Genomic DNA, 26,740 nt, shown 5'->3' with positions numbered 1-26,740 from the left:
TACCACAGTCTTCGCATAGGCCTGATTTAATCCTGGAAGGTTTTGTCTTGTCCCAAAAGTTAAAACCAACCTGCAAGGTCGCCAAGTGCGTAACCTTGCTGCAATCTGGAAGATTGCAACCAAATATTTGAAAGGCTTTTCCTAAGATGACTTTTAAGGAGCGTAGAAATCATGGAAATCCTGTTTATAAACCTAGTCTCATTACTTTTGGGACATTCGTCGCATTTAAGCCATCCGCAGATTGCCTTTCAGATTTTTTTTTCGATTTCTATACAGTACTACTTCTGAGAGTTAAGTTGGAGTTGTTTGTTTATTTTATACTGATTCTATGGTTATTTATACAGAAATCTAGGATTCAGCCTTTTAGGCTCTAGTAGTAATTTCATAGCTTCTATCCTATAGATATAGTAAAAAGAAGAAAGAAGAGAGTTTGCGAAATTCCTTGATCAGATGTTGCCACTAACCAAAGATATCAAAATTTTGAAACCATAGTCGTAAACAAGTGTTTGGCTTCGCTTTAGTTGCTTTTTTTGTTTCTGTGATTTACCAAATAGACAAATAAAGGGGCGACTGGGTATAAGACTTTATTTGCCTTTTTTCGTAAAAAAAATTCATGTACAACAAATCAGACTTGAAAGCTGTAGGTTAATGCGACAACTGATAAATAGGTTCCCGTTAAACTATTATTTGCATCTGATTCTGAGGGACTCTGATTTGATCATGCTATTTCTAAACAGAACAATAGTTCTGAATAGAACTATTAAAGTTGATTAGAATTGGGAGTTGAGCCCGGAATGGGCTAGTTAGAACATTAAACTGCTAGGGTAATAGCTAGTAGGTCCATCAGTGATATCTTATTTACGTAAGACCAGGGCTGCTTTACTACAATCCAAGGAAAAGAAAAATCTAGCAAATACTCTTCAAGATTAGCTATCATAGCCAATGAAGGGGAAAGTTTTAAATATGCCATAAGTTAACCTAATCTTACTTTCAACCAATTTTATAATATCTTATCCCATGCTATCAAAAACAATAGCCTACTTGTCCATCCTTTATGATCTCTGGAGTAAAAATACGGATGATGTCTAACAGTCAAGATGTAATTTTTGATAATTCATTTTATCTGGGCAAGCTGATTTCAGGTACGATTTACATATTCACTTTATCGGAGAACTTGACATTCATGAACATTAACTGTGATCTGAAAAATCACCTATATATCATTAAAATCTGACATGTACATGCAATTATTGCTTTTCTGGCGAATGTTTCCCTGCTGCATACAAATAGTGAACCCTTGCCTGGATTTTTTTGTGAAACGAAAAGTATCGAAACTCATTAAAAAAAAACTAGCTTACCCTCAAGCACGTGAACCATAATAGTAGCTTCTAGTCCTGAGGTTGGCCTACATTTGTAAAATCCTGCATCATTTTCTTTTGCTTTCAAAAGCCTCAGAGAGCTCAATGTTTCATAAGGCCCCATCCGTTGAGTTAAAACACTAATACCACCACGTGATGAATCGTACGAAAGTATCTGAAACACAATGGAAAATTGACAGAAATATATGCTAAGTAGGTAGAGTTGAGAGGGTGCAAAGATACAAAATGTTATATCACATTAAACCTATTGCTCTTATACCCTTGATGTCAGGATTTTGGAGGGGGAAACATAGTTTTCCAGTGAGGAGGCTGTACCACAAGGGATTAATTAGACTTTTGGTTCAACAACCAAGTATTATATATCCTCGTAAGTTTTCCCGAATTCCCCCATGGTTGGCGGAGCCACCCCACAAATTTACATCATTTTCAGTCCATTATACATCATTTTAACATCAAATATTACGCATTTTGAAAATTTTTGTCTATACATTCAAAATGAAAATAGGTCCTTGAAAATCAAATTTGGTCTCATTTTTACAATTTTTCAATGTGAACACGGGTTCTAGGCCTTACCTAGATTACCCCACTAATTTACCAAAATAATTTTGAATTTACACCCTTTGAAATGAAAATTTCAAACATTTTTAAAGTTTTCCATCCTAAGCCTTAAGATCAAAACAGATCTTGTGAATTAAGAATTTGATGAATTTGTGAAGTATATTACTGATAATACTAGTTATAAAATGAAATAATTTATCATGGTTCAATATTTACTGGATAGTCCGATATCAATATCTAAATAACTGTTTTATCTTTCTCTTTTCTTTCTATAGCCTTTAAAATTATACCTTTGTCAAATTTTTTATTTTTTTAAGATCAGCTGCTTTACAATCAAAACGCTTAGGTGCAAGTAGATCAACCATTTCACCTTTAAAAACAATAGTGAGAACGGTTTTCTTCCGTATTTAGTTATAAAACATTTCATTGCTTTAATAATAATAATAATTTGTTTCTTACCCACACCAACACTATAAAAGTATTAAAATGTAGAGTACAAGCAATTAAATACACACAAAATAAGCGAAACATACAAAAAATGAAAAGTAATGACAACAGAAATTTTTTACGTTAATACAAAAAATTTAATAAACACACAAAATAACGAACTATGGAAAAAAAAGAACATTAGATACACACAAAAAATGAAATTCAAAAAACACAAAGAGAAAAACAAATACACACACAAAGTCAACGAAAAAAACGGATAAGACGGTGGTGAGGGGATAGGCGCACAGAAGCTGTACTGGAGAGTTATCTGTGAAGAATCTCCAACTTTAAAGTTATATCAGGAACTGAAATTTTTTTAACAAGAGTCCGGTTTTTTGTCCAAGGTGGAAGATACAGAAAAAATTTGCAAAATTTGAAATAATTTATCAGAATTCTTTTTAAATTACCATTATTAAGAAGGGGGAAAAGACCTGAAGCATAAAAGACAGAATGATCACAGAAAGTAGAATAAAGTTTAGCCAGCGCACGTCTATTATACTTCCCTCTATTTGCAATAATTTTTGCATAACCAATCTGCATCTTTTTACTTATATCACAAACAGTACGCTGACGTAAGCTCGAAAGATTGTTAGTAATAGAGATACCAAGCCAACGAATACAATCAACAAGAGGGATAGTGAAGTTATTACAGTGAAGGGGAGTATCAGTAGTACAGTTATAGGGAAGAAACTCACATTTATCTATATTAATTTAAAGGCCAATATCAGAGAAAGCATCAGAAACTATAGAGACCATTTTGGAAAGACCCTTTTTGGAACGGCTAATCAGAAGCAAGTCGTCAGCATACGCAAGATCAGAAACATCCGCAAGACCAGAATGGTATGTACCTGAAATCTTAGCCAGCACACTAGAAATACAAATCTTAAAAAGCTTAGGGGACAGAACACCACCCTGCCTAACTCCTCTTCGCATTCTTATAATAGTGTCTGGTGCAGATCTTAATTGAAGAAACGAATTTGAATACCAAAACCTAAGAAGCATTATAACAGAGAGATTGACCCCAGAAATATACAAGGAAAAAATGAGCTGACTATGGACCACACTATCAAACGCTTTCGAAAGATCCAAAGCACAAATATAAAGACCATTTCCCTTGGAATAATTATCAGCCAATAGAGAAGACAGAATCTTATGCGCATACTGACAACCCACCCCACTCCAAAAACCAAATTGGTTCTCATCCTCAATAATATTTTTAGTTAAAAATGGTAGAAGGATGTACTCAAAAACCTTACTAATGTTACAAGATATAGTAATAGGTCGATAGCAAGAACAATCAGTCGGTGACTTTGCCCTTTTAAAATTGACGAGACAGTGCCATACAGAAAACTCTCAGGTACGTATGAAGTACATAGACACATTTGAAAAAGAAGCTGAAAGTGAGATATAAGGGGTGCATACAATCGGCTTATGCATCTTAGAAATACCATCCTTATCTATTGAATCAGATTTTAAACTTTTAACAGCATTAATTACGGAAGAAAAAGATATGGGCACTATATGGTGTTGCGAAAACGTTTAACTAAAGAGGGGGGTAAGAAGGCGAGAATATACAGAATGCACTGAATAATTAATCACTGAAAAAATCGATGAATAATGTTTATACCAAGCTGAAGGTGGAAGGCAATTACTTTTCATAGTTTCATCATTTATGTTGTCAGAATTGATCACTTTTCGCCAATCCTCCCTACTTACAGGGAAATCCATACCGCGGTAACCTGCCGACCTCAGATAACGTTTATTATTGGTTTTAGTTTTACCTTTGACATAAGCGACACACCCAGAACTTGGCCGACCACATTCATTCCATATCTGGAGCCATAATTTTGCTTTATTTTTATCGACTTTAAACAAGGGTCCATTGACCAGATAGGTTTTTGTGTTCTTTAACGAATACGTTGTCGAGGTACGGCAGCTTCTTCTGCCCTTTTCATACACATCACAAGTTGGTTATAATAACAGTCAATATCGGCTTTACCATTCGTAGGTACCTGGCGCTGAGGAAGATGATATGGAACACGTATGGTAGAAAGAAGGGTTGTCAAGGTAGAGATGTAGTGCGGTATATTGGCTTTGCTCCAATTACTTTTTTCAAACCACTTCGATTTTTCTCGCGAACAATTGGTTTCCGATAGATCAATATCCATTGTAAATGTCGCTGAAAATGGCATGTGGTCAGTATCTTGCTCGTTAACATGAACAGAAGCAGAAGAAGAGATAATACCAGGCGAGCAAATAATATGGTCAATATCACTTGTGCTTCCAGAATGATGAACATATGAAAAATTGTGGGATTTGGGCACAACGTGGTACGAAGGAAGACACTCAAAAAACAATTCACTTCTCACAGAAGATCGATTAATATCAGTATTTAGGTCCCCAATTATTATATACTGTAGAGAGTTTAACAGTACCTGATTCACAAGATTCTTAAGCAGACCACACGCCTTTCCGAATTTAGTTAAGGATCTGATCGAGTATCCTTCATATGGGAGATAAGAGTTTATAAATACAATACTGCCGACACGCACAGTATTTAATCGTGTATTCCACTCTAATGCCTAATTTTTTCCCTAATAGTTCAATTATATTTATTTTCAGTTTTCATTACGCTTAAAACTTTCTCCATTTATCATTAAATAATTTTATTTAAATAATTTCTAAATCGAAAACAATTTACATATTAACATCCCGACAGTATTTAATTCTAAAGAAGTCTCCGTTGTTGCAGCTGGTTAAAGCGCTTGCCGCGGAGCTTCCGGTTCCGGGTTCTAGCGCAGTAACCGGCAAACTTTTTAGTGATTCTGTTTCTTATATGAAACCAAAAAAGATTGTAACAACTCTCCTTACTTGCTAGCATGCTCGAGTTGGTAAACTGATTGAATGATCATTGGTTGCGATACAACAGTTCGACGCTTACTGTTACCTCGTGTAGCAGTTGATGATGTAAATACGATCTGGTCACTATCTCACTGTTACCTTGTGTAGCAGTTGATGATGGAAATACGATCTGGATACAGATCAAGGAAGGGTTTTATTTATAACTTGAACTTTACAGACTTTATGCAATATTTATATTCATTTAATTTCAATTGTTTCATATGTTCTTCACGAAGAAAAAACTGTAATGTTTTTCGTAATTCATTTTCTCGTTTAATTATTTCTTCATTAGTCAATTCACCCGGTTTTCACATAGCAATTAATTCTAAATAGTATATAAGCAGTTTTACACTCAGTCTTTCTTTCTGCTATTCTTAGATATTTTTCAAGTTTTTCAATCAGAACTGTCCCAAGACATAAGGAAGTAAGGGGTAACATGGCAAAAGCAGATAAACCAGAAGCACTAAATATAAATTTGGATATTAAGAGACCATTAAAAACACGTCCATAATACTTAAAACCTCTAGGAAAAACAAATAATCTCTTTTCAAGTTCTTCTTCCATTTATATTTGAAAATAAATTTTAAATAAAATTTTGTGGATCCATTCGCTTAAATCTTCTTTTTCTATAATCAAAACATAAATGACCCTAATTTACAAAATTTTTGACTCGAGTACAATGAGTATATGCCATTTGTTTATTTAGAATGTGTATGTAGTTGAAAATTGCATTTCCAGGTTCAATTCCAAAAGAATCGTAAAATTCCATTCGAAAGAATTAGAAATGAGTCCTTGGGATCGTTGAAATATCATGTCCAGTGCGTCCCACCAATCTCATGCAGTCATAATTGATTAAACCACATTTTTTTTTCTTTATTTTACTCAGTAAGTTATCTCGAGAAAAAATACCTAAAAATAAGAATATTGCCTAATTCATTCAATACATCAATATTTGTCAGCGGTTTTATGTGATTTTTTATTCTTTCTAACGTTCCCTTTTTTTGGAAGCGAGCATTCTTTGAAGTGTCAGCGAATGAAGTAAATCTTAGTTTTAACAACTTCTATTTGTAATTTCTTGGGTCTACCACACACTTTAAGATATTGAGCAACTATTTCCAATCCAGATCCAACAATTATCGACAAGAAACAAGAAAGGTAGCCTTCAATGATTTTTAAGTAGTTTTTTGTAAGATAAATCGATGTCACATCCTTTATTTTCATTTTTATATTTTTCGATCTTAGTCAATTGTCTTTTATGAAGTTGTAGTTTAACAGGTTCTCGTTCATTCAATTAAGTATTTGTTTTGCATCGAAGCGAGTTTTAATTTTTTGTTGTTGAAATTTTGATATATAAGTTGTATATTCTTGAATTTATTAGAGAATTATATTTATAGATAAAATCTAATATTATTTATTTTATTTCAACTTTCCTTTCATTCTCTTTTGAAACACATTATCGGGATCTTTTTCAAGTACATTTATTATAATATTTTTAGAAATTGTCTAAACATTCAGGTAACAGCATAAAATGCTTCGAGTATAACAATAACGTTGAAAGATTAACTGCATCAGTACCATTTTATGGGTTTGCAATGTTTCTAACTCCTCTATGTTCTTCATTGATATCTTCTTTTGTTACTTTTAAGGTATTTTTTACTAATATTCTTTTGTCATCAACTCTAGTCAATATACTGTCAGGTGATTGATAAATTTTAGTAAACTTGCTAATATCTTCGCATAATTTCAGATTGTTTCATTTTTAATAATTTCTTATTTGAAATTGTTTAACATTAAAAGATTGTCTGCTTCTGCACCACTGTCTGGGTTTGCAACATTTTCAATTATTCTGTTTTCCGCATTTGCATCTTCTTTTGTTATTTTTAAGTATAATTTACTAATAATCCTTCACCATCGACTCTAGTCAACATATAATCAGGTTATTGATGAATTTCAGTTAATCTATTAATATTCTCACTTAAGTGGTGATTTATAAGAATTTGTTAATTAACAACTTCACCCTTGATATCAGTTAAAAAAAATTTCACATTATGTAAATTTATAGCCTCTTTTTTTTGGATCACCTAGATTAGTTAATCGTTTCAACTGTAAATCAAGATTACCATCATCATCCAGTAATCTCCTTTCGTTACTTGTATACTTCCGATATTTACTTCCTAAGCTTCCAAACTTATTCATTGGTAGTATACGAAAATTTTATTAAGTGAATATTTAAGTTCTTTCAGTACTTGAAAGATTCTTCTTTTGTTTTCAAATCAATTAGTTAAAATTCTTGATTCTTTGTTGCTTGAATAAAGTATCTGATAAGTTTTTCTTTTTTTAAGTCAATTGCATGTTTTTTTCCAATTCTGTCAATTTATTTTCGATTATAACACATGAAAAATGTAAAATAATTACAATTTGATCGTATAATCTTAGGTGTATGAAACAAGCTCTAATAAGTAAAGATTACTGATATATTTTGTTTTCTAGCTATGATGAATAAATCTTCAATTTTTTCTGATATTTTTCTGTTACAGAATCGTCAAAGATAACTAAACTTTGACACTTGGGATCTAGGTCATCTACATCAATAATATTGCTTTTATCATTATTTGCAACCAAAAGATCCATGTCAGTTTTTTCTTCCAAAACACGCATGTTAAGCATTAAAACCATTGCTATCAGTATATTCATAGAAATAAGTCGCTTTCTTTATTATCTATTTGAATTCTTCATTATTTTGAAATACATCAGAATTATACTTAAAATTATTTCTTAAACAATTGCGATTGACTTTACATTCACATTTAACGAAATTTTATGAGTGCCTATCAAACGATGAAGCCATAAAATAGATTGGATCTATGAAACGCATTTTGGATTGGATTTCATTAACAGTAATTTTTTATAAAACGATATAAACCTCTCCGCTGAATCAAAAATACTGTTATCAGGTACTTTTTCTCTAAGCGATGTCGAACTTTCTAGGCATAGATATTAGCACAATCAAAGGTAGGCCTAGAATTCCCTAAGCCGTCTAAAGCCCAAATTGTCAGTTGCTATTTTATGAAAACAAAATTTATTTAAAGACTTTCACATTTATAATTAGAAGATTGAAAAAAAGAAATAACGGGACTATCAGGAATTAATGCCAATGTCCATTTTCATTAGGCTTCACCAGTAATCTTGATTATTACAGTTTTTTAATTTTCGTTTTAATTATTCATTGTTCATTTGTTCATTTTAATTTTGATCGTTTTAGGGCTCAATATTCTTCCATTATCTGTTATCTCTGTGTTTGACGCAATTACTCATTTTAATTTCTGCTTGTTTGGGTTTTGTTTATTTATTAATAGTAATTTCTGTTTGTTTAAGTTTGTTTTACTAAATGATTTTATTTCTGCCTTTTATAGGTTTTAATATGGTTCTTTACTTTTTGTCGAGTAATTTATTTTTGGAAATAGTCGATTTTAAATTAATTTTTGTTCGCTCGTATGCTTCTTTATAAATAACGGCTATGTAGAAACCTCCCCTTGAAATGAAACCATCCCACCAAAATAAATGGAATCCTTTCTAGTATGAAATCAGCTAGACATAACTTATATTCTAATAGAATTAATGTCAAAAGCTTTACTTTGTAATGAAACTTGACAATAAGAAAAAAATGGTAAAAACAGCGGTTCATGCACTAAGCTCGCCAAGGTTTATTTTTAAGATCAGGCTAAATTGCAGAGACAGTTTCTATGCATTATGTATTGAGGAAAGCAAAAAAAAATTTGGGGAAACATCAGCAGCTTATCTGAAAAACTATAAGGAAAATTAGAAAAAAAAACATTATAAAAACATGTAAGGATCAAATATATTTACATGGTCATTAGGAAGAAACGAAACTAAGTAGGTATGATTGAAAGCATTAGTAGAATATAAGGTAAAAAAATTAGGAAAATGGAAGCTTTCATTATGATCAATCTGTTGGCCAACTCCGCGAGAATCCTTTAAGAATCCTTAGAAGAATCCTTTAATAATAGTATAATTAACGTATTTTGTATTTCTCCTCAGTGTCCCCCCCTTCCCCACCGTAAAAACATAAGACAATCCAAACCCGTAGTCATCCCCAAGATATAAAATACTATTGATTAATTCCTTTTTCCAATTGCCTTTCTCTTGTGTTTATTTTTTTTAGCGTACCTTATTCCTCCCCCCCCTTAAACAAGTTTGTTTTAGTCTTACAATAATACTGAATGGAGAAGCATGGACTTAGACCAGAATTAATTTTCCAAGAACTTTTCCACATTGCCTATTATTTGCGATCTTTGTATATAGGGATTTATAGATTTAGGTCAATAGAAATTCAATAAGTATTTAGTGTCACAGCATTCATAGAAAACAAAGCTAACCCTGTGAATAAATAAAGTATGCTGGTTTTCTAATTTTCAAAATGTCTGTTGAGATTTGTTTTTGAAAAACGTTGGACAAATAAATACCAAATATCCTGAAGGAAATCGCTTGAATTTGGGAAGATTTAAATGAACCATGAATGCTACGCAAGCATTCTGAAACCTGACTTGTAGAGTAAGGTTTTTCCATCTAATTAGTTTCTTTGCCTGTAAGCTCTCTATTTATTGTCTGGTTCTGCTTTCGAAATTTCTTCTGCGAATGAACTTCTGTTGGTTGTACGACAATGTTATAGCGACCGGAAGTAGTTCCAATTTCTTATCTTTTTATTAGTCTTCTTTTGACTTTCCAGGCCAATGGACTATCCTAAAGAGCTTTCTCTTAAGAGATAGCAGTGAAGGAAATAACAGGAAAGTAAATGAAACGTGGATGCTTCGAAAGGCTGAGAAAGATTTGCTTTCGAGAAGAGTTTTCAATGGCCATTTTTTTGTACTCATGTTACTGAGCTCTGTCAAACATTAAGGTGTATGAAAAATATAGTTCAATCGTAGTTATTACGGCTATAATAAAAGAAAAGATAAGATGCCTACGACATGTTTTATGGAAAAAGAATGACATATTGCCAAAGATTGTGCTTTTTGACCATACGCCTTGGGCTAAACGAAAAGCAGGTCGTCTCTAAATCTAGGGAAAAGAAGTCATAAGACTGGATTTAAATAGAATTGGAACTTCTTTAGAGCGAGTTAAGAGTGAGTTGTTATTAGCACTAGTAGTTGTAGTTCTTGCAAGTGAAAGCAACAAAATAAATGATTTGTCGGACAGAACAGATCTCTGTCCATGCTATTCTACTGCGCCATGGAAATTGGCTCTTTAAAACGACTCTTTTGCTTTACTTTGAAAAACTTATTTTTTGCAAAGTTTTTCAACCATTAATTTTTGTATGTTTCTGATTGCCAAAGTTTTATTATTGGTTAAAATAATGAACTATTCTCATGTTTTTTTAGGTTTGTTATATAAGAAGTTAAATATTGGATTCAAATTTAAAGTCATAAGTTGCATAAGGTGCAAATACCCGAGAGAATCTTCCTGGAAAATGTTGCTTGAAAAATTATCTATGAATTAAAATACAATAAGAGAATGAGCATATATCAGAAGCATTACCCAGTTCGTTCTATTTCTGATTGTTTGAAATATTTTATTTGTGACTTTTATCTGAGTATTTGCAAGTTGTGGTGGGGATAATAAGTTATTCTGACAACCTTGATGCAAATAGTATTTGACAAACTGGATATATATAATATCTTTTGATTTGGTCTAACATCCCCCTTAGCATTCCCTGAAAGTTTCAATTTGATACCCATAGCCATTAATGAGATCAATATAGGTACATGCTTTTGACAACATGGATACACCTAACGTCTTTTGATTTAGTACAATATCCCCATAATAATTTTCTAGAAGTTCGGCTTAATACCCATAGAGGTTCCCGAAAAATTGCATATATGCCCTAATGAGCAACTAGATTCAAAATAGATTAATTATACTATTATTAAGGGTTTCTTCTAAGGATTCTTAAAGGATTCTCGTGGAGTTTGTCAACAGACTGATCCTAATGAAAGCTTCCATTTTCCTTTTTTTTTACCTTATATTCTACTAATGTTTTCAATCATACCTACCTAGTTTCATTTCTCCCTATGACCATGAAAACGCATTTGATCCTTACATGTTTTTTCTAATTTTTTTTCTTCTAATTTTCCTTATAGTTTTTCAGATAAGCTGCTGCTGTTTCCCAAAAAGTTTTTTTTTTGCTTTCCTAAATGCATAATGCATAGAAACTGTCTCTGCAATTTAGCCTGATCTTAAAAATAAACCTTGGCGAGCTTAGTGCATGAACCGCTGGTTTTACCATTTTTTTTCTTATTGTCAAGTTTCATCACAAAGTAAACCTTTTGACATTAATTGTACTAGAATATAAGTTATATCTAGCTGATTTCATACTAGAAAGGATCCTATTTATTTTGGTGGGATGGTTTAATTGCAAGGGGAGGTTTCTGCAAAGCAGTCATTTATAAAGAAGCATACGAGTGAACAAAAATTTATTTAAAATGGATGATTTCAAAAAAAAAAAATTACTAAAAAAAAGTAAAGAGCCATATTAAAACCTATAACAGGCAAAAAGAAAGTCATATAGTAAAATAAACTTAAACAAACAGAAATTACTATTTATAAATAAACAATACCCAAACAAATAGAAATTAAAATGAGTAATTGCGTCAAACACAGAGATAACAGATAATGGACGAATATTGAGCCCTAAAACGATCAAAATTAAAATGAACAAATGAACAATGAATAATTAAAACAAAAATGAACAATAAGACTTAAAACAACTGTGGATTACCATAAAAAAGAAAAGCGCTACCGCCACAAAAACTTTCCAAAGGCCAGATCGTAATTTCTGCTTAGTGAAAACGATTTGCATTTCGGGCAGTGTGTTCTCATTCTTTAAAAAGTCAATAAATTCCCGAAAAAGCTGCATTTGCTTTTTATGTGGTTTTTATTTGTCAGAACATAAAAAACTGTAATAATCAAGATTACTGGTGAAGCCTAATGAAAATGGACATTGGTATTAATTCCTGATAGTCCCGTTATTTCTTTTTTTTATTGTTCTAATTATAAATGTGAAAATGTTTTAAATACATTTTGTTTTTATAAAATAGCAACTGACAATTTGGGCTTTAGACGGCTTAGGGGCTTTTAGGCCTACCTCTGATTGTGCTAATATTTATTCCTAGAAAGTTCGACATCGTTATTCATTTCAATTTCTGTAAAAAAGAGAACACGAACAAATGATGTAATGTCATAAAAGAAAATAATTTTAGACAAAGGCATAGAAATGAGATGATATAATATACTTTCCTTAATTCTTTATATCTCTGAAATGAATGGACGTCAAAAAAATTTAGCAAGTATAGTTTTCTTATGAGGTATAATTCGATATTTTGAATTTATTTTAAACATTATTCTATTATCCGCAAAAACTAGTAAATTATTCCAAATAGATAATGAGCTTTCCATACTATTAGAAACATTATAATTCTGGAACACTTTCATCGTTACTTTCTGCTTCTCCAAGCCCTATTGAAAAATTTATGCAAACGACATGACAATCCCTAAGCCGTTTGGGAAAATATATAGACTTGAGAGAGATTTAAGTTGAGAGTGCTTACCTTATCATTAATCGTCCAGAACACATGGTCGGGCGGTTCTGAATGTCGTACTAGGCACGTTAAATTTATTGTCGAGTCCTTGTCTATGTAAAGCTCAGGCCCACCAAGTATTACAGATGATGCTTCTGAAAAAGAACGTGATAATGATTAGCAAAAATTGCTTGACTACAATTATTATTTAAGAATTAACGACGCTTCTTGACTACTATGGTCCCTGCGTAGGCCCTGCAGTGCATTCCTGCAGCGTGATTCGATCTCTGGGTCCCGTATTACCAAGCTAAGGTCAAATCCACTGCGTCACCACAGGACTTGCTTGACTACAATGAATGCTGTTTAGGTTTTTTTCAAAAATGAGAAAATATTTTAATTTTACAATCTCTATTGAGCTAATTCTAAAGAATAATTCTCGTTATAGGAGGCTTTGAACAAATGCCAATTTTGCAATCAGCAGTATCACAGTGGTGTAGTAACGCGCGGGTGCGTTGTTCCCATGTTGAGCTTATGACGAGAAACTACTGAATTCATTTAAAAATTTTAGCATCAAATATGAAGCTTTATTTTTTTTTTTTTTTTTTTTTTTTTTTTTTTTTTTTTTTTTTTTTTTTTTTTTTTTTTTTTTACACCGTAATATTTAAGTCTTTTAGCTTGTATACAAATTTGTTTTTTCTGTTACTTGCAAAATGTTTGCATTTCTGTAACAGAAGTATATTCACAAATTCAGGTAATTCAGGTATGAATATAGAGGAAGAAAATTGGTTCAATCTACTAAGCTTGATTGCTTATCGCCATTTTCTTAAAAGGCTTCCAGAAGACCAAAAGCATTTTCTTATAGTAAATCAAATTGATCCGAATCGAAAGGAAAAGTTATTAAATTATTCCTTTTCAGCTTAGACTTGTTGTCAGCCTTATAATGGCTTATTGTCTTGTAACAATGTCTCTAGAATGTATTGATACATATACGAAAAAAAAGAAACTGTTTACACATATGTGCAAAGAATTCTCGCACACGGGAAAAATTTGACACAAGAATTACTGTTAAGCTAAAACATTCTTTAGTTGCAGGAACAAACATAAAAAAAAACAGCAAAAAGTAAGACAATGGGGAATTTATCTAAGACAATGAAATTTGTTTAAACCTTAAATAAATGTTTTGGCTCTTTATCCAAGAGCCATACTCAGACAACCGTAGATATACAAATGAAATGAGGTCTTCAACAAAATACGATCTTTAAAACTAATTAATCTAAAAAACTTTTTTCACAAAACAGGTTTTTCAAAGAGAAGTAAAGAGCTCCATTAAGCCAAAAATGAGCAGAAATAAAGTCAAATAATCTTCCAAGCGTAACACTACCACAAATCACAATAAAAAAATAAATGAAACTCAAAACGAACAGAAATTACAATAAATAACCGAATCAAACTCAAAACAAGGCAAAATTAACAGGAGTAGGGCTAATAGCCCCCATGTCTTCTCAAGACCAGAACATAGTTCACGTTTTATTGAAAAAAACAAAAAAATAACAAATCAAATGAACGTGGATTGGCAGTTTAATTGACATATACTGATATTTCTTCTTTAAAGTTTTGATATTTTTTTTAATTGTGAAAGTTAAAAAACAAAAAACATTTAAAATGTTCTTTTTTCAGTCCTGCCTTTGCAAGGCATAGGCAGGACCTCCTTATAATAGATAGAAATATCATTGAAAATTTTGAATAAGCTACTTTAATTCAAAATTAAAAGTTTTGGTGCCCTTTTTAAGAGTGAAAAGAGATTGGAGGACAAGCAACCCTTCCCCCAAGTCTATTCATTTTCCTCCTCAATGCCCCCTCTTCAACGCCCCGCTCTTTACGCTAAAGTTGTTTATTGTTTTAAAAGTAGAGTTGTGAGAAAGAGTCAAAATTTAGCATAAAGAGCGGAGCGTTGAAGAGGGAACAGCCCCTTTCATATATGAAATAATTTCTGTTCGTTTTAAGTTTTAATGTCGCTCCTTACTTTCAGTTAAAAAAAAACATCTTTTTACTAACTAATTTCTGAACGTTTTTTGAATTAATGCAGGTTTTGATTTTTACTCACCTTATATGAATAATTAAATCGAAATTTGCATACTGGTTTTACTTTTTTTTGCTAAATGGATTTCTCAAAGTTTTGATCTGACGGTTTTGAGAAAAAAGGGGCGGGGGAGGGGGCCTAGCTGCCCTCCAATGTTTTGATTACTTAAAAATGCCATTAAAACTTTTAATTTTATGTACGAACGTTTTTATTAATATTAAATATACGTAACTTACAAATTAACTTACGTAGCGAACTTCTATATTTGTATTTTTTTTATTACGTATATGAGGGGGCTCTCCACCTAGTCAATACCTCCCTCTCTAAAACAAAGTTCGAATTACGTTTCAGTTCTTTAAGAATGACTCCTGAACCACAAAGGTCGTTTAAATAGAATAAATAGCTCTTTTGAAATTACTAAAAATACTTTAGCCTAAAGAGCGAGGTATTGACGAGGGAATGAACACCCTCATATACGTAAAAATTTCTGTTCGTTTTCAGTTTTAATGTTGCTCCTTACTTTCAATTGATTTTTTTTTTATTTAGTTTCTGAATGTTTTTTAGTTAATTTGGGCTTTGATTTTGGCTCACAGTACATGAGTAATTAAAATGAAATTGCCATATTATTTACTTTTTTTTTAGCTAATTGGCTTTCTCAAAGTTTTGATCGGACGATTTTGAGAAAAAGGGGTGGGGGAGGGGGCCTAGTTGTCCTCAAATTTTTTTGGTTACTTAAAAAGGCCACTAGAACTTTAATTTTATTTTCGAACGTACTTATTAGTAATAAATACACGTAACACAAATTAAGTTACGTAACGGGCTTCTATATTCATATATTTTATTACGTATATAAGGGGGTTCGCCCCCTCATCAGTACCTCGTTCTTTAAACTAAAGTTCAAATTTTAGTCCAATTCTTTAATAATGACCACTGAATCACAAAGGCTGTTTAATTAGAGTAAATATCTCTTTTGAAATCACTAGAAATACTTTAGCGTAAAGAGTGACGTATTGAGGAGGGGTCAAACCCCCCTAAATATGTTATAATTTATGTTCGTTTTAAGTTATAATGTTGCTCCTTACTTTCAGTTAAAACAAATTTGCGCTTTTATTTTATTTCTTATATTTTTTCAAATAATGCTGGAAAATCTAGCGCCCCCTTCTGGAAAATTCTCTTCCCCCATGATAAATAACTCCATGGAGAAATTCTCTCATGTAGCCCCTGACCCCCCCACCACCATAAGAAAAACAACTCCTGAAAACGTCAGTTTACTTTGTCAATAACCAATACTCTACATAAACAATAGGCAAAGTTCTTAACTTGCAGCCCTTCCCCCGGGGACTGTTAGGAATTAAGTCGTCCTCAAAGACATAGTTGTTAGATTTTCGACTATATTGAACAAAATGGCTATCTATCAAAATCTTGATCCGGTGACATTGGGAAAAGGCGAGTGTGGGAGGGGGCCTAGTTGCCCTCCAATTTTTCGGTCCCTTAAAAAGGGCACTAGAACTTTATTTTCCATTAGAATGAACCCTCTCGCAACATTCTAGGACCACTGACGATCACCCCTGGAAAAAAAACAACAAATAAACGCGCATCAGTGATCTTTCTTCTGGCAAAAAATACAAAATTCCACATTTTTGCAGATAGCGGCTTGAAATGTCTACTGTAGGGTCCTCTGATACGCTGAATCAGATGGTGTGATTTTATTACTTTTAGGGTTTTTTTTACACTTTTTCTCAAATAGAGCAAATTTCCTCAGACTCGTAGCTTTTGATGGGTCAGACTAAACTTGATGAAACTTGTATATTTAAAATGTTTTTTAGAGTTTCAGTTACTATTGAGCCTGGTCTCTCTTTACTACAGTTCATTAGCACGAACTGCTTGATTAAGAACCTTGAATAGTCTCATAATCATCACTTCAGCCACATTCAATCAGTGGCTATCTCAGAATTCTTATTTCCTGGTATTTTGACTTACTTTAGGCAAGAATTGGGGTTTTGTTGCAAAATTTCGTAGAAAACAATAGTTAGCTGTGTCGTGGTCTCTTTTGCTACTTAACAGTTGCACTAAGCACTGCGAAATGGCAAAAAAAAATTCAAATGAAAACAAAAATACATGGTAAAGAAAAGGAAAAACGAGACAACAGTGCTACCTATGCAAAATATGATTATCCTTGTTGTTCAAGGTGGGAAAAAATCTTCTATTAAGGACCGTATCCAGGATTTTTTCAGAGGGAAGGCTTACAAAAAAAAATTTCGGGGGGGGGGGGGTGGTAAAAAACTTCAAAAACGTATAGGAAATTCGTTAATATTCGTTTTTGTTACGTTTTTACGAGTCTGACAAACATTTCGAGAGGGGGGCTCAAACCCCTTAACGCCCTTGGTACGGGCTTGCTTCTATTTAAGATTTTTAATAGTGGTGGCTCCAGTTGTAAACTATTCATTTCGATTTGCTGCCTATTTTTACGGGGGTTTCAAGCTACTTTTTTTTTACTCCGAAGGACTCAGTATATAAAATTATCCAGAAATAAAAGAATCAAAGTCCTAGCTCAGTCTGAAACCGTGCATAGTCTTGGTTCGGCACAAATACTCGCTAAGTCGTATGATTTACTGTGAATAATTTAATAGAACCTAAGAATATGATAATTAAACTAAATAGAACTTAAAATAAAAAAAAACTCGAAATAGAACTTAGTAATCTATTTAATTAAATATAACTTAAATAGAACAATCCTAATAAGGGCTTATGCCAGATTTGCCACTCACTCAATCGGGCTAGTCTGTCTTGGCTTTTTCTACGAGTAGCCATGGCTTGATGCTCACGACTACTTGATTTTAATTCAAAATCAATGGACTCTGTCAGTCGAATTATTAAATAAAAAACGATGAAATATGAAAATGGCTTATCAAACTAAACTTAAAATGAGCGGGCATACCTTAAATATGAGTGTGGCTGCCACCCCTCCAATACAAATAATAAATGACTTCCAGGAAGGAAGCAAGTTTGCAATTTGCTGGCATAAAAAATTGATGCCTAAATAAAACATTCAAAGCATAATTTGATAGCCTTTCAAGTTACCTCTATAGTTTTCTATGGCAACATTTGAATCGGTTACTAAATAAAAGATTCACTTATTGATTTTCCCTTTTAAAAAAGACCTGGTTTTAGAAGGGGAAAAAGCGGACGAAAACTTAATGCTTATTAGACTAATCAAGCAGAATTGAGTACTTTGATACTAATATGCACGTAAACAGAAAATAGTCCCTGGAAGTTTCAGCAGTATTTAACGAATGTTATAATGATAAACGATAAACTGTCCAGAATAAGCAATTCTTCGTAAAGTGTTTATTCATTTCAGAAACAATGAAACAATTTTGCATTTTTACTTTAGGATGCGAAAGTTGGCTGGTTTAACTCAAATTTTTGAGGTCGCTCTTGCAAATCTTGTGTCTTGCGAAAAAAAAGTATACAATTTTTAGCATTGTATTCAACGACAAAGTCGTATGTCATTTAATTTTATTTCTTGTTGAAATCCGAAAAGTGTATATAAGCAGGAAACATAAATATCAAACTTGATTAAAAGAGCAACAAAGCTTATGTCACTTTGGTCAACAAGCTGAAATACGTGACTCAATTTGAATTCCTCCAGTTGAATTAAAAATCGAAATAAGAATTCTGGTTCTGTTTTTTTCTGCGAATGACTAAAACTTAAATTGCATAATTCCAAAAATCGATTCAACAGAAGCTATAAGTGCTAAAAAGAATGTGATCTGGTGATTGAACTAAGCATTCAACATCAAACAGTTCGTGGTAACGAACTGTAATAAGGAGCGATCCGGCTCAATAGTAACCAAACTCTAAAAAATTGAATTTTGATATAAATAGCTACATCAAAAGAATCGCATTTTAATGCTGATTTTAAATATATAAGTTTCATCAAGTTTAGTCTTAGCCATCAAAAGTTACGAGCCTGAGAAAATTTGCCTTATTTAGGAAAATAGGGGGAAACACCCCCTAAAAGTCGTAGGATCTTAACGAAAATGACACCATCAGATTCAGCGTATCAGAGAACCCTACTGTAGAAGTTTCAAGCTCCTATCTAAAAAAATGTGGAATTTTGCATTTTTTGCCAGAAGACAAATCACGGGTGCGTGTTTATTTTATTTTTTTTTTTTTTTTTTTTTTTTTTTTTTTTTTCCCCAGGGGTCATCGTATCGACCAAGTGGTCCTAGAATGTCGCAAGAGGGCTCATTCTAACGGAAATGAAAAGTTCTAGTGCCCTTTTTAAGTGACCAAAAAAATTGGAGGGCATCTAGGCCCCCTCCCACGCTCATTTTTTCTCAAAGTCAACGGATCAAAATTTTGAGATAGCCATTTTGTTTGGCATAGTCGAAAATCTTAATAACTATGTTTTTGGGGATGACTTACTCCCCCACAGTCCCTGGGGGAGGGGTTGCAAGTTACAAACTTCAACCAGTGTTTACATATAATAATGGTTATCGGGAAGTGTACAGACGTTTTCAGGGGGATTTTTTTGGTTTTGGGGGTAGGGTTGAGGGAGGGGGCTATGTGGGAGGATCTTTCCTTGGAGAAATATGCCAATGGGGGAAAAAAATTCAATGAAAAGGGCGCAGGATTTTCTAGCATTACTATAAAAAAAACAATGAAAAAATAAACATGAAAACGTTTTTTCAAATGAAAGTAAGGAATAGCATTGAAATTTAAAACAAACAGAGATTATTACGCATATGAAGGGTTCTAAAAATACTTTAGCATAAAGAGCGAGGTATTTAGGAGGAGATAAATACCTCGCTCTTTATGCTAAAATATTTTTAGTGATTTCAACTATTTATTCTACGGCCTATTTGATTCAGGGGTCATTCTTAAAGAATTGGAACAAAACTTACGATTTAGTGTAAAGAGCGAGGTATTAACGAGGGTAAAAATCCCCTCGTACACATAATAAAAATATAAGAATATAAAAGTTTGTTACGTAAGTTAATTCTTAAGTTACGTATATTTTTTACTAATAAAAACGTTCGTTGAATATTAAAAGTTCTAGTAGCCTTTTTAAGTAACCGAAAAATTGGAGGGCAGCTAGGCCTCCTTCCCCACCCCTTATTTCTCAAAAATCGTCTGATCAAAACTAAGAGAAAGCCATTTAGCCAAAAAAAAATTAATATACTAATTTCATTTCAATAATTTATGCGCGGAGAGCCAAAATCAAACATGCATTAATTCAAAAACGTTCAGAAATTAAATAAAAAAAACTAGTTTTTATAACTGAAAGTAAGGAGCGACATTAAAACTTAAAACGAACAGAAATTACTCCGTATATGAAATGGGTTGTCCCCTCCGCAGTCCCACGCTCTTTACGCTAAAGTTTTTAGTTGTTTTAAAAAGTAGAATTGTGGCAAAGAGTCAAACTTTAGCGTAATGAGCGTGGGACTGTGGAGGGGACAACCCATTTCATATACGGAGTAATTTCTGTTCGTTTTAAGTTTTAATGTCGCTCCTTACTTTCAGTTAAAAAAACTAGTTTTTTTATTTAATTGCATGAGAATGCTTTCCTGGATGATTAAAATCAATGTCTTTTGACCATTCATTACACCGAAATTTTGAAACTACGAACTTACAAAATGATTATTTTTCAGCTAATTCTGGTAACAAAATTTTTGTTACCAGAATACACAATTTTACAATATACACAAGATACCAATACAGTATCTTGTGTATAGGGTATGTGTGTATATGGTAAATATGTATATGGTAATTGTATAATTAAATTGTGGTAATCATTACCACAATTGGTAATTGGTAACACTACCACATGTGGTAACACTACCACAATTGGTAATAAGTACCACAACTGGTACTTAAATTGCCATAATTATAATTAATTAATGGTAATTGTATATGGTAAAACTGTATATGGTAAATATGGTATCTTGAAAATTTGACATAAATATGGTATTCTTGCTGTATATTCAAATTAAGAGTAAAATTCATGTAAAAAACAAAGAGAAACATTTTGAAGGCAATAGCTGCATTGTCCAATCTTATCAAATAGATTAAGAAAATATCAACGTAGCGTCACAGGATATAATTGGAGATATACATATGTATAAACATTTTTGTTTCCAATTTAAGTTTCAAGAACTAAAAAGTCGGAACTGCATCCGTAGTAGTCAGCACAAATCAAATATTTCAGAAAGATAAATAAATCTTTGGTTATTTATCTTAAACGAGACAGTTGTTGAAAATATCAGTATATTCATGTATATATTTGCTTATACGAATTCCATTGATATTATTCAATATTACAGGTATACAAAGCATAGTTGCTTATATTATACAAATGTTTATGTAAATATGGTATTTAAATATTTGATGAAATTAACCTAAATGCATAATTCATCATTTGAATGAGAAACTGGGAAATGGATTAAGTTCTGCACAAAAATCTGCTTTTGTATAAAAAATAAGTCAAATTTTATGTAATCAACGAGAAAGAAAATACACGCTTAGTATTTAAAACTTAGTTGTCCATGGTTGAATAATTTTTTAGAGCATGACGACTTTGAAGAACTCTTGTGAAACACCAATAATAGAAATTTTTAGGCTATTTGAAAGGTTATAAGCTGCAATTTATGTTGTAAACTTTTCATTATTAAGTATGCTTTTTTGTCGTTCTATTTACTTTTAAATTATGCTCCTTTTTTGCTATTTTCATGTTAAAAGTTTTCCCAAAAACGTGCCATTCATTTCTGAGTATTCAAGTGTCCAAATGCAAGCTTATAAGTGCTAGAATAGGGTAAAGAGAAGCTAAATAATAAAAAAAAACAGGTTGAGTTTACCCATTACAGTTAAATTGACATATTGACTGACAGTGGGTGTTGATCCCATTTGGCATTCATAGATGCCAGCATCTCGTTCCTGCACGTATCGTATTTCTAAATTCCAAGAATCACCTCCAGCAACATGATTTGCGCGAAATCTTTGATCGGTTGTGTATGTGTAAACACCTACAGTGAGAAGGTGAAGATCTCGGTGTCTCAGCCATGATACCTAAAATAAAAAATTGCATAAGAAATTCATTGTGGTTTTTCGATTCACAGGGTATATACAGTACTTCCAACTAAGTAAAGAACGAAATATTTCCCATGTATTTTTTACCCGGCCACCTCGTTTAAACCAAATGGTCATTGGAAACTGGGAGGAAATACATTTTGACTGCATCTGCACTACAGTTTACCCACAGCCCCCCCCCTAGAATGCAAATATACAATCCAAATCATATATTTCCTGTGTATTTTCCCAAGCGTCACTCTTGTTTCAACCCTGAAATTAAATAAAAAAGATATTAAATATTTAAGATATTAAAGATAAATATTAATGAAAAAAACAAGTTTTTTTTTTAACAAAAGTAAACGTTGTGGGTGTTTTATGGTACTTTCTGATATCCTTCACAGCTCAGCATTAGCTTATAAATGTGGTTTTAGAGTCCTGAATTGCCCTAGTAGCATAAAGTTCCAATGAAATAAGGTGAGGATACAATAGTTCCATATGAGACAGTGTTAGGGTTTTTTAAAAATACAGTGTTGTACCCTGGTATTGATGTTCTAACTACAGAGATCGAAATTAGGCTAGAAGAGAACAGTTTGAAAGTTTTGAACAACTTAAGCGTAACGCTTGGTGCAAACGAAACGAACAAAGACAGTGTAAGCTTTGTTTGTGAATGTTATAAGCTTGGTTTTGAACGCTGCATGTCTGAGCATCAGTGTTTTTACGGAGTTAAGAATAAAAAACAAAAACATTCTAGAAAGAGAATCTGCTGTTGCTTAAAAATGCTTGAGATGTAGTGTTTCCTCTTATATTTGATCTATTTAAACTGTATTTCACTATTTATATGAATTCTGCGTCGTGCGCAAGATCTTTTTCTTGCCTTCGATGGTTGAAGACGTACTGCCGCAACACTAGGGGGCAAGAAAGATTATCTTCACTTGCACTATTGGCAGTTGAAAGAGAATAACAAATTGACCTTGATAAAATGATAAAGGAATTTAATATAGAAAAACTGTAAAAGTTTAGCACAATAAATTTAATCTTAAAGAGTCAAAATCCGTTCAAAATTACGAGCAACTGAATAGCATAATGCCCGGGACTGTTAGAACGGTGCTTAGTTCAACTATAAAATTGAGCATCATATGCTGGGATGGGAGGCTGGGGAAGTGGAGGGGGGAGGATATATTCTGCAAGATTAGCGGTGAAGCCTGCTGAAAAAAGCCAAATGTATAGGAAATTCACCTTAGCCCACGCAAAACCTTTTTTGAACTATACTATTGTCATCTGCAGCAGCTCATTGCTGATAATTTTAGTAAAAGCTCGATCACCATTACTTAATTTTATGTTTATTTAATGTGTGTTTATCGTTTCTTATGTATTGTGTAATATTTTGAATTTATCCTAGTATCGTCTTCGGTAAATGGTAATTATCCTATAGTAGCGTTCGAATAAAATTCTCACCCCTCGCCCCCAATAAAAATGCTCACTCTACGCCCCTGATAATTGCAGATAAGTATCGGAGGGTGAAGTTTGTTGTTAATGTTATGGAAAAATTTTCTAGGCTAGTTACGTCATATGTGGTGGTGAAACAAGTATGTTCTTTGTCTCCTAAGCTTTTCCCCTTGTTTGTTAATTAATTAGGTAGTTTTACGAAAAGTATTGGAGCCTCTTATTTATCTCTGGATTGGTTTAGGCTATCATGTATTGCATTTGCGGATGACATAGCTCTAGTTGCGGATAGTAGAGAAAATCTTCAGAAGCAATTAGATATAATAAAAATTGGTCAAAAAAAGGACTTAGTGTTGTACGCTAAGAAGTCATTAATATTAGTATTTAGGAGCAAAAAGAATGTTGATTCCAAGGTTGATTTTAATTTTAGAGGAATGATGCTGGGGATTAGAAGATGAATTGGTTTATTTGGATGTTAAGTTTAGTGCATTAATGGGGATGTCTAGGCATGTAGAAGATTGCAATTTAAGGGGTAACAGGTTAACAAATTTGCCTTTGAGAAGTGATTTGGGTCAGCTAGCTGACATGATTATGCAGAAAAGAGTGTTCTAGAAAAAAGTAGCTTTTAGTCTACATTAGTGCTCTGAGGCTTGGGGTTTTGCTAAAGCAGCTAAGATAGATGTAGTTCAGCTAAGATGTTTTAAGAGAATTTTAGGCTTGAATGATCCATTTAGTTCAGTGGTTTGGAGCGTTTCACTTTAAAGAGTGTTAGATTGGTTAAAATGGTGAAATTTTGGGAGGAAATTATTAGGCTACCAAGAAACATAAATACCTAGAAAAAAATAATTAGACGTAAATCGTGGCCAAATCAGGTCAAGAAAATACTGGACCTTTGTGGCTTTTCGGAGATGTGGAATGGAGGAAAAGGCCCAATGGATGAAAGCATGTCAGTATGGGAGGAAGTCTAGCAAACCCTAAATGACCTAGAAATCCGAGAGTGACCAGCTCATAAGCACCAATATACCTCCTTGAGGTTTTACTCCCAAGCTAAAGAGTGTTTGGGGGAGGAAGTTTATTTTAAATTTGGGCTGAATAACTAGGACTTGAAGAATTTGTTGTTGGTAAGAGGGAATAGTTTAGATTTAGGTGAGAGAACGAAATTTTTGGGAAAGTTTAGGCTGGCGGCTGGACCTTACTTTTGCCCTATGTGTGGATGTGTGAATTAGAATTTATTTCATTTTGTATCCGAGTCTGAAGAGCTGTCTGAGCTGCAGATTGGTTTTTTTGGACGAAAGTTTCAGAGTGAATGCTGGTTAATTAAGTGGATGGCTGAGAGGAATGCATGTGCCATTAAACAGTTGTGCAAGTTTCATCGTTTAGGGATTAAACATGGGGAATCATGTTTGGAGCGATAGCTTGCTGCGGCTATTATGAATTTTATTATGATTGGTGTTTCTCGGTTAAAACGTTGAACCTTGGTGTGTTTCTTTTTTTGTCTTTTGTTATCGTTTTTCTTTCTTTTTGCTTTGATTTATGCTACTCAAAGTTGTATTTTGTTCCTGAGCTTTGTTTGTAGGCTCTATTCTGTGTTTCTATGGCCTTTCTTTTGTTTTTTCCAAGGGCACATCATTTAGATCAGATGGTCTTAGAAGCTTGGAAGGAGGCCTGTTTGATCACAAATTGAAACTTATAGTGATTATCTTAAAGGTAAAAAATATAGGTGGGCGACCAGCCCCCAGTACTTCTCATCAAGTTGATTAAAAATCTATGGGAAATATAACAACAAATAAGTCTAGAAGGGAGAAAATAACATACTAGCATTTACTACATGGTATTTAATGTATATCAATGCTGATATTTAAGGGTTTCTTTGAGAAGACAACACGAAGCTAAAATAGTAAAATAAGTTTCCATAAATATAATTCAGTGTATATTTTATATTTTTAAAATTAGCTTTCTGTGTCCGTCACGGTTTCTATCCAAAAATTTATTAACCTGTTTTTGATAAAACAAATATAGCTTTAGAAGACCCCTCTAATACATCTGAAGATTAGAATTTTTTGCACTTTAATGAAGAAAAAATAAGCACTGAACAATTTATTGCATTTCACTACAAAATCAAACAAAAGATTAAGACAATGTCAAATGCTTCCAAAGAAATCTTATTTTTCTTCTTTGTAAATTTTTGAATAATTTATTTTTACACAGGGGTAACGATATAAAAATAAGTTGAACGTCATTGATGTTTTCTGCAAAAAAGGTTTCTATTCTAATGAATTACAAAGTGTTTCCTATTTTTACTCAAATACACCCCACTTCAACCACTCAAAGAACAGAGAAAATGATGTAGGCAAAAGAAAAGAAAAAAGCCACGAAAAAGAAAAGAAGGTCAGTGGCAAAGAAGAGAAAATAACGGGACAAATTCGCCTGTGTTAAATAAGGCGTTTTCAACGCATTTGAGACTAAATCAGAACGAAAAAAGAAATGGCTGGAATAATATAAGAACAAAAAGGATAAAAAAATAAGAAGAGAAAGCTAGGAGCGGAAATTCTTCAAATTCTTCAACCATTGGTTTGATGCAATTAATCCGGGTGAAAAACAAATCAAACAAACAATAAAACAAACACACATCCGTCAAACAACGAAAACTTTAAAACTAAAAAAAGAATGAAAATAAAATCTTGTTATAATTAAAATACAAAATATTTAAGAAACTGAATCATCACACTTACCAATAGTATTTGTTCGAAGAAAACATCAGTATTCATCACCTGGAATGAATAGCTGATACCTGCCGTAGGTCGCTCATGAAGAGTCATTTATTGGGCTATTCATTGTTTTGTGCATTTTCATGGACTAAATAATTTTCAATATACAGTTCGAATAACTCGCTCGCAATTCTTGCTGATAGTGCATTCTTTGAGAAAAATCGCTGGAACATCAAAGCAAACTAGATCTCCCCACTCTTGAAGTTCCATTGAATGTTATCCTTTTGATGTTATCTTTCTTTCAGAAATTCTTCGGTAAGCTTAATTTTTTTGGTGCAAATTAACTTGATGGCATTTTTTTCAAGTATTTTTTTTAAAGACAAAGGAAAAATCCAGGAATCCCAAGTTAAATTATTGAATATAAACTTGAGACAGACAAGTTTCTTCACTGTGTAAATCGCCAAAAAAAAGGTTGTAGAATTCTGTTTCTTAGTGAATAAATTGGATTTCACA

General features: G+C 32.6%; 1 protein-coding gene across 3 annotated transcripts in view; it reads right to left on the bottom strand.

The window, feature by feature from the left end:
• The window catches only part of LOC136042025 (uncharacterized), a 118,820-nt gene that overhangs the window by 5,872 nt on the left and 86,208 nt on the right, over positions 1-26,740 (bottom strand). For all 3 annotated transcript variants that reach the window (XM_065726881.1, XM_065726879.1, XM_065726880.1), the window contains 3 exons: positions 21,863-22,073; positions 12,953-13,077; positions 1,359-1,533 (listed from right to left, as the gene is read on the bottom strand). In XM_065726881.1, the coding sequence (XP_065582953.1) occupies positions 1,359-1,533; positions 12,953-13,077; positions 21,863-22,073 (511 nt within the window). The remainder of the gene's footprint in view (positions 1-1,358; positions 1,534-12,952; positions 13,078-21,862; positions 22,074-26,740) is intronic.

The sequence above is a fragment of the Artemia franciscana genome, unplaced genomic scaffold (assembly GCF_032884065.1).
Source record: "Artemia franciscana unplaced genomic scaffold, ASM3288406v1 PGA_scaffold_56, whole genome shotgun sequence".
Taxonomy (NCBI): domain Eukaryota; kingdom Metazoa; phylum Arthropoda; class Branchiopoda; order Anostraca; family Artemiidae; genus Artemia; species Artemia franciscana.
This window is presented reverse-complemented; position numbering and strand designations above follow the sequence as displayed.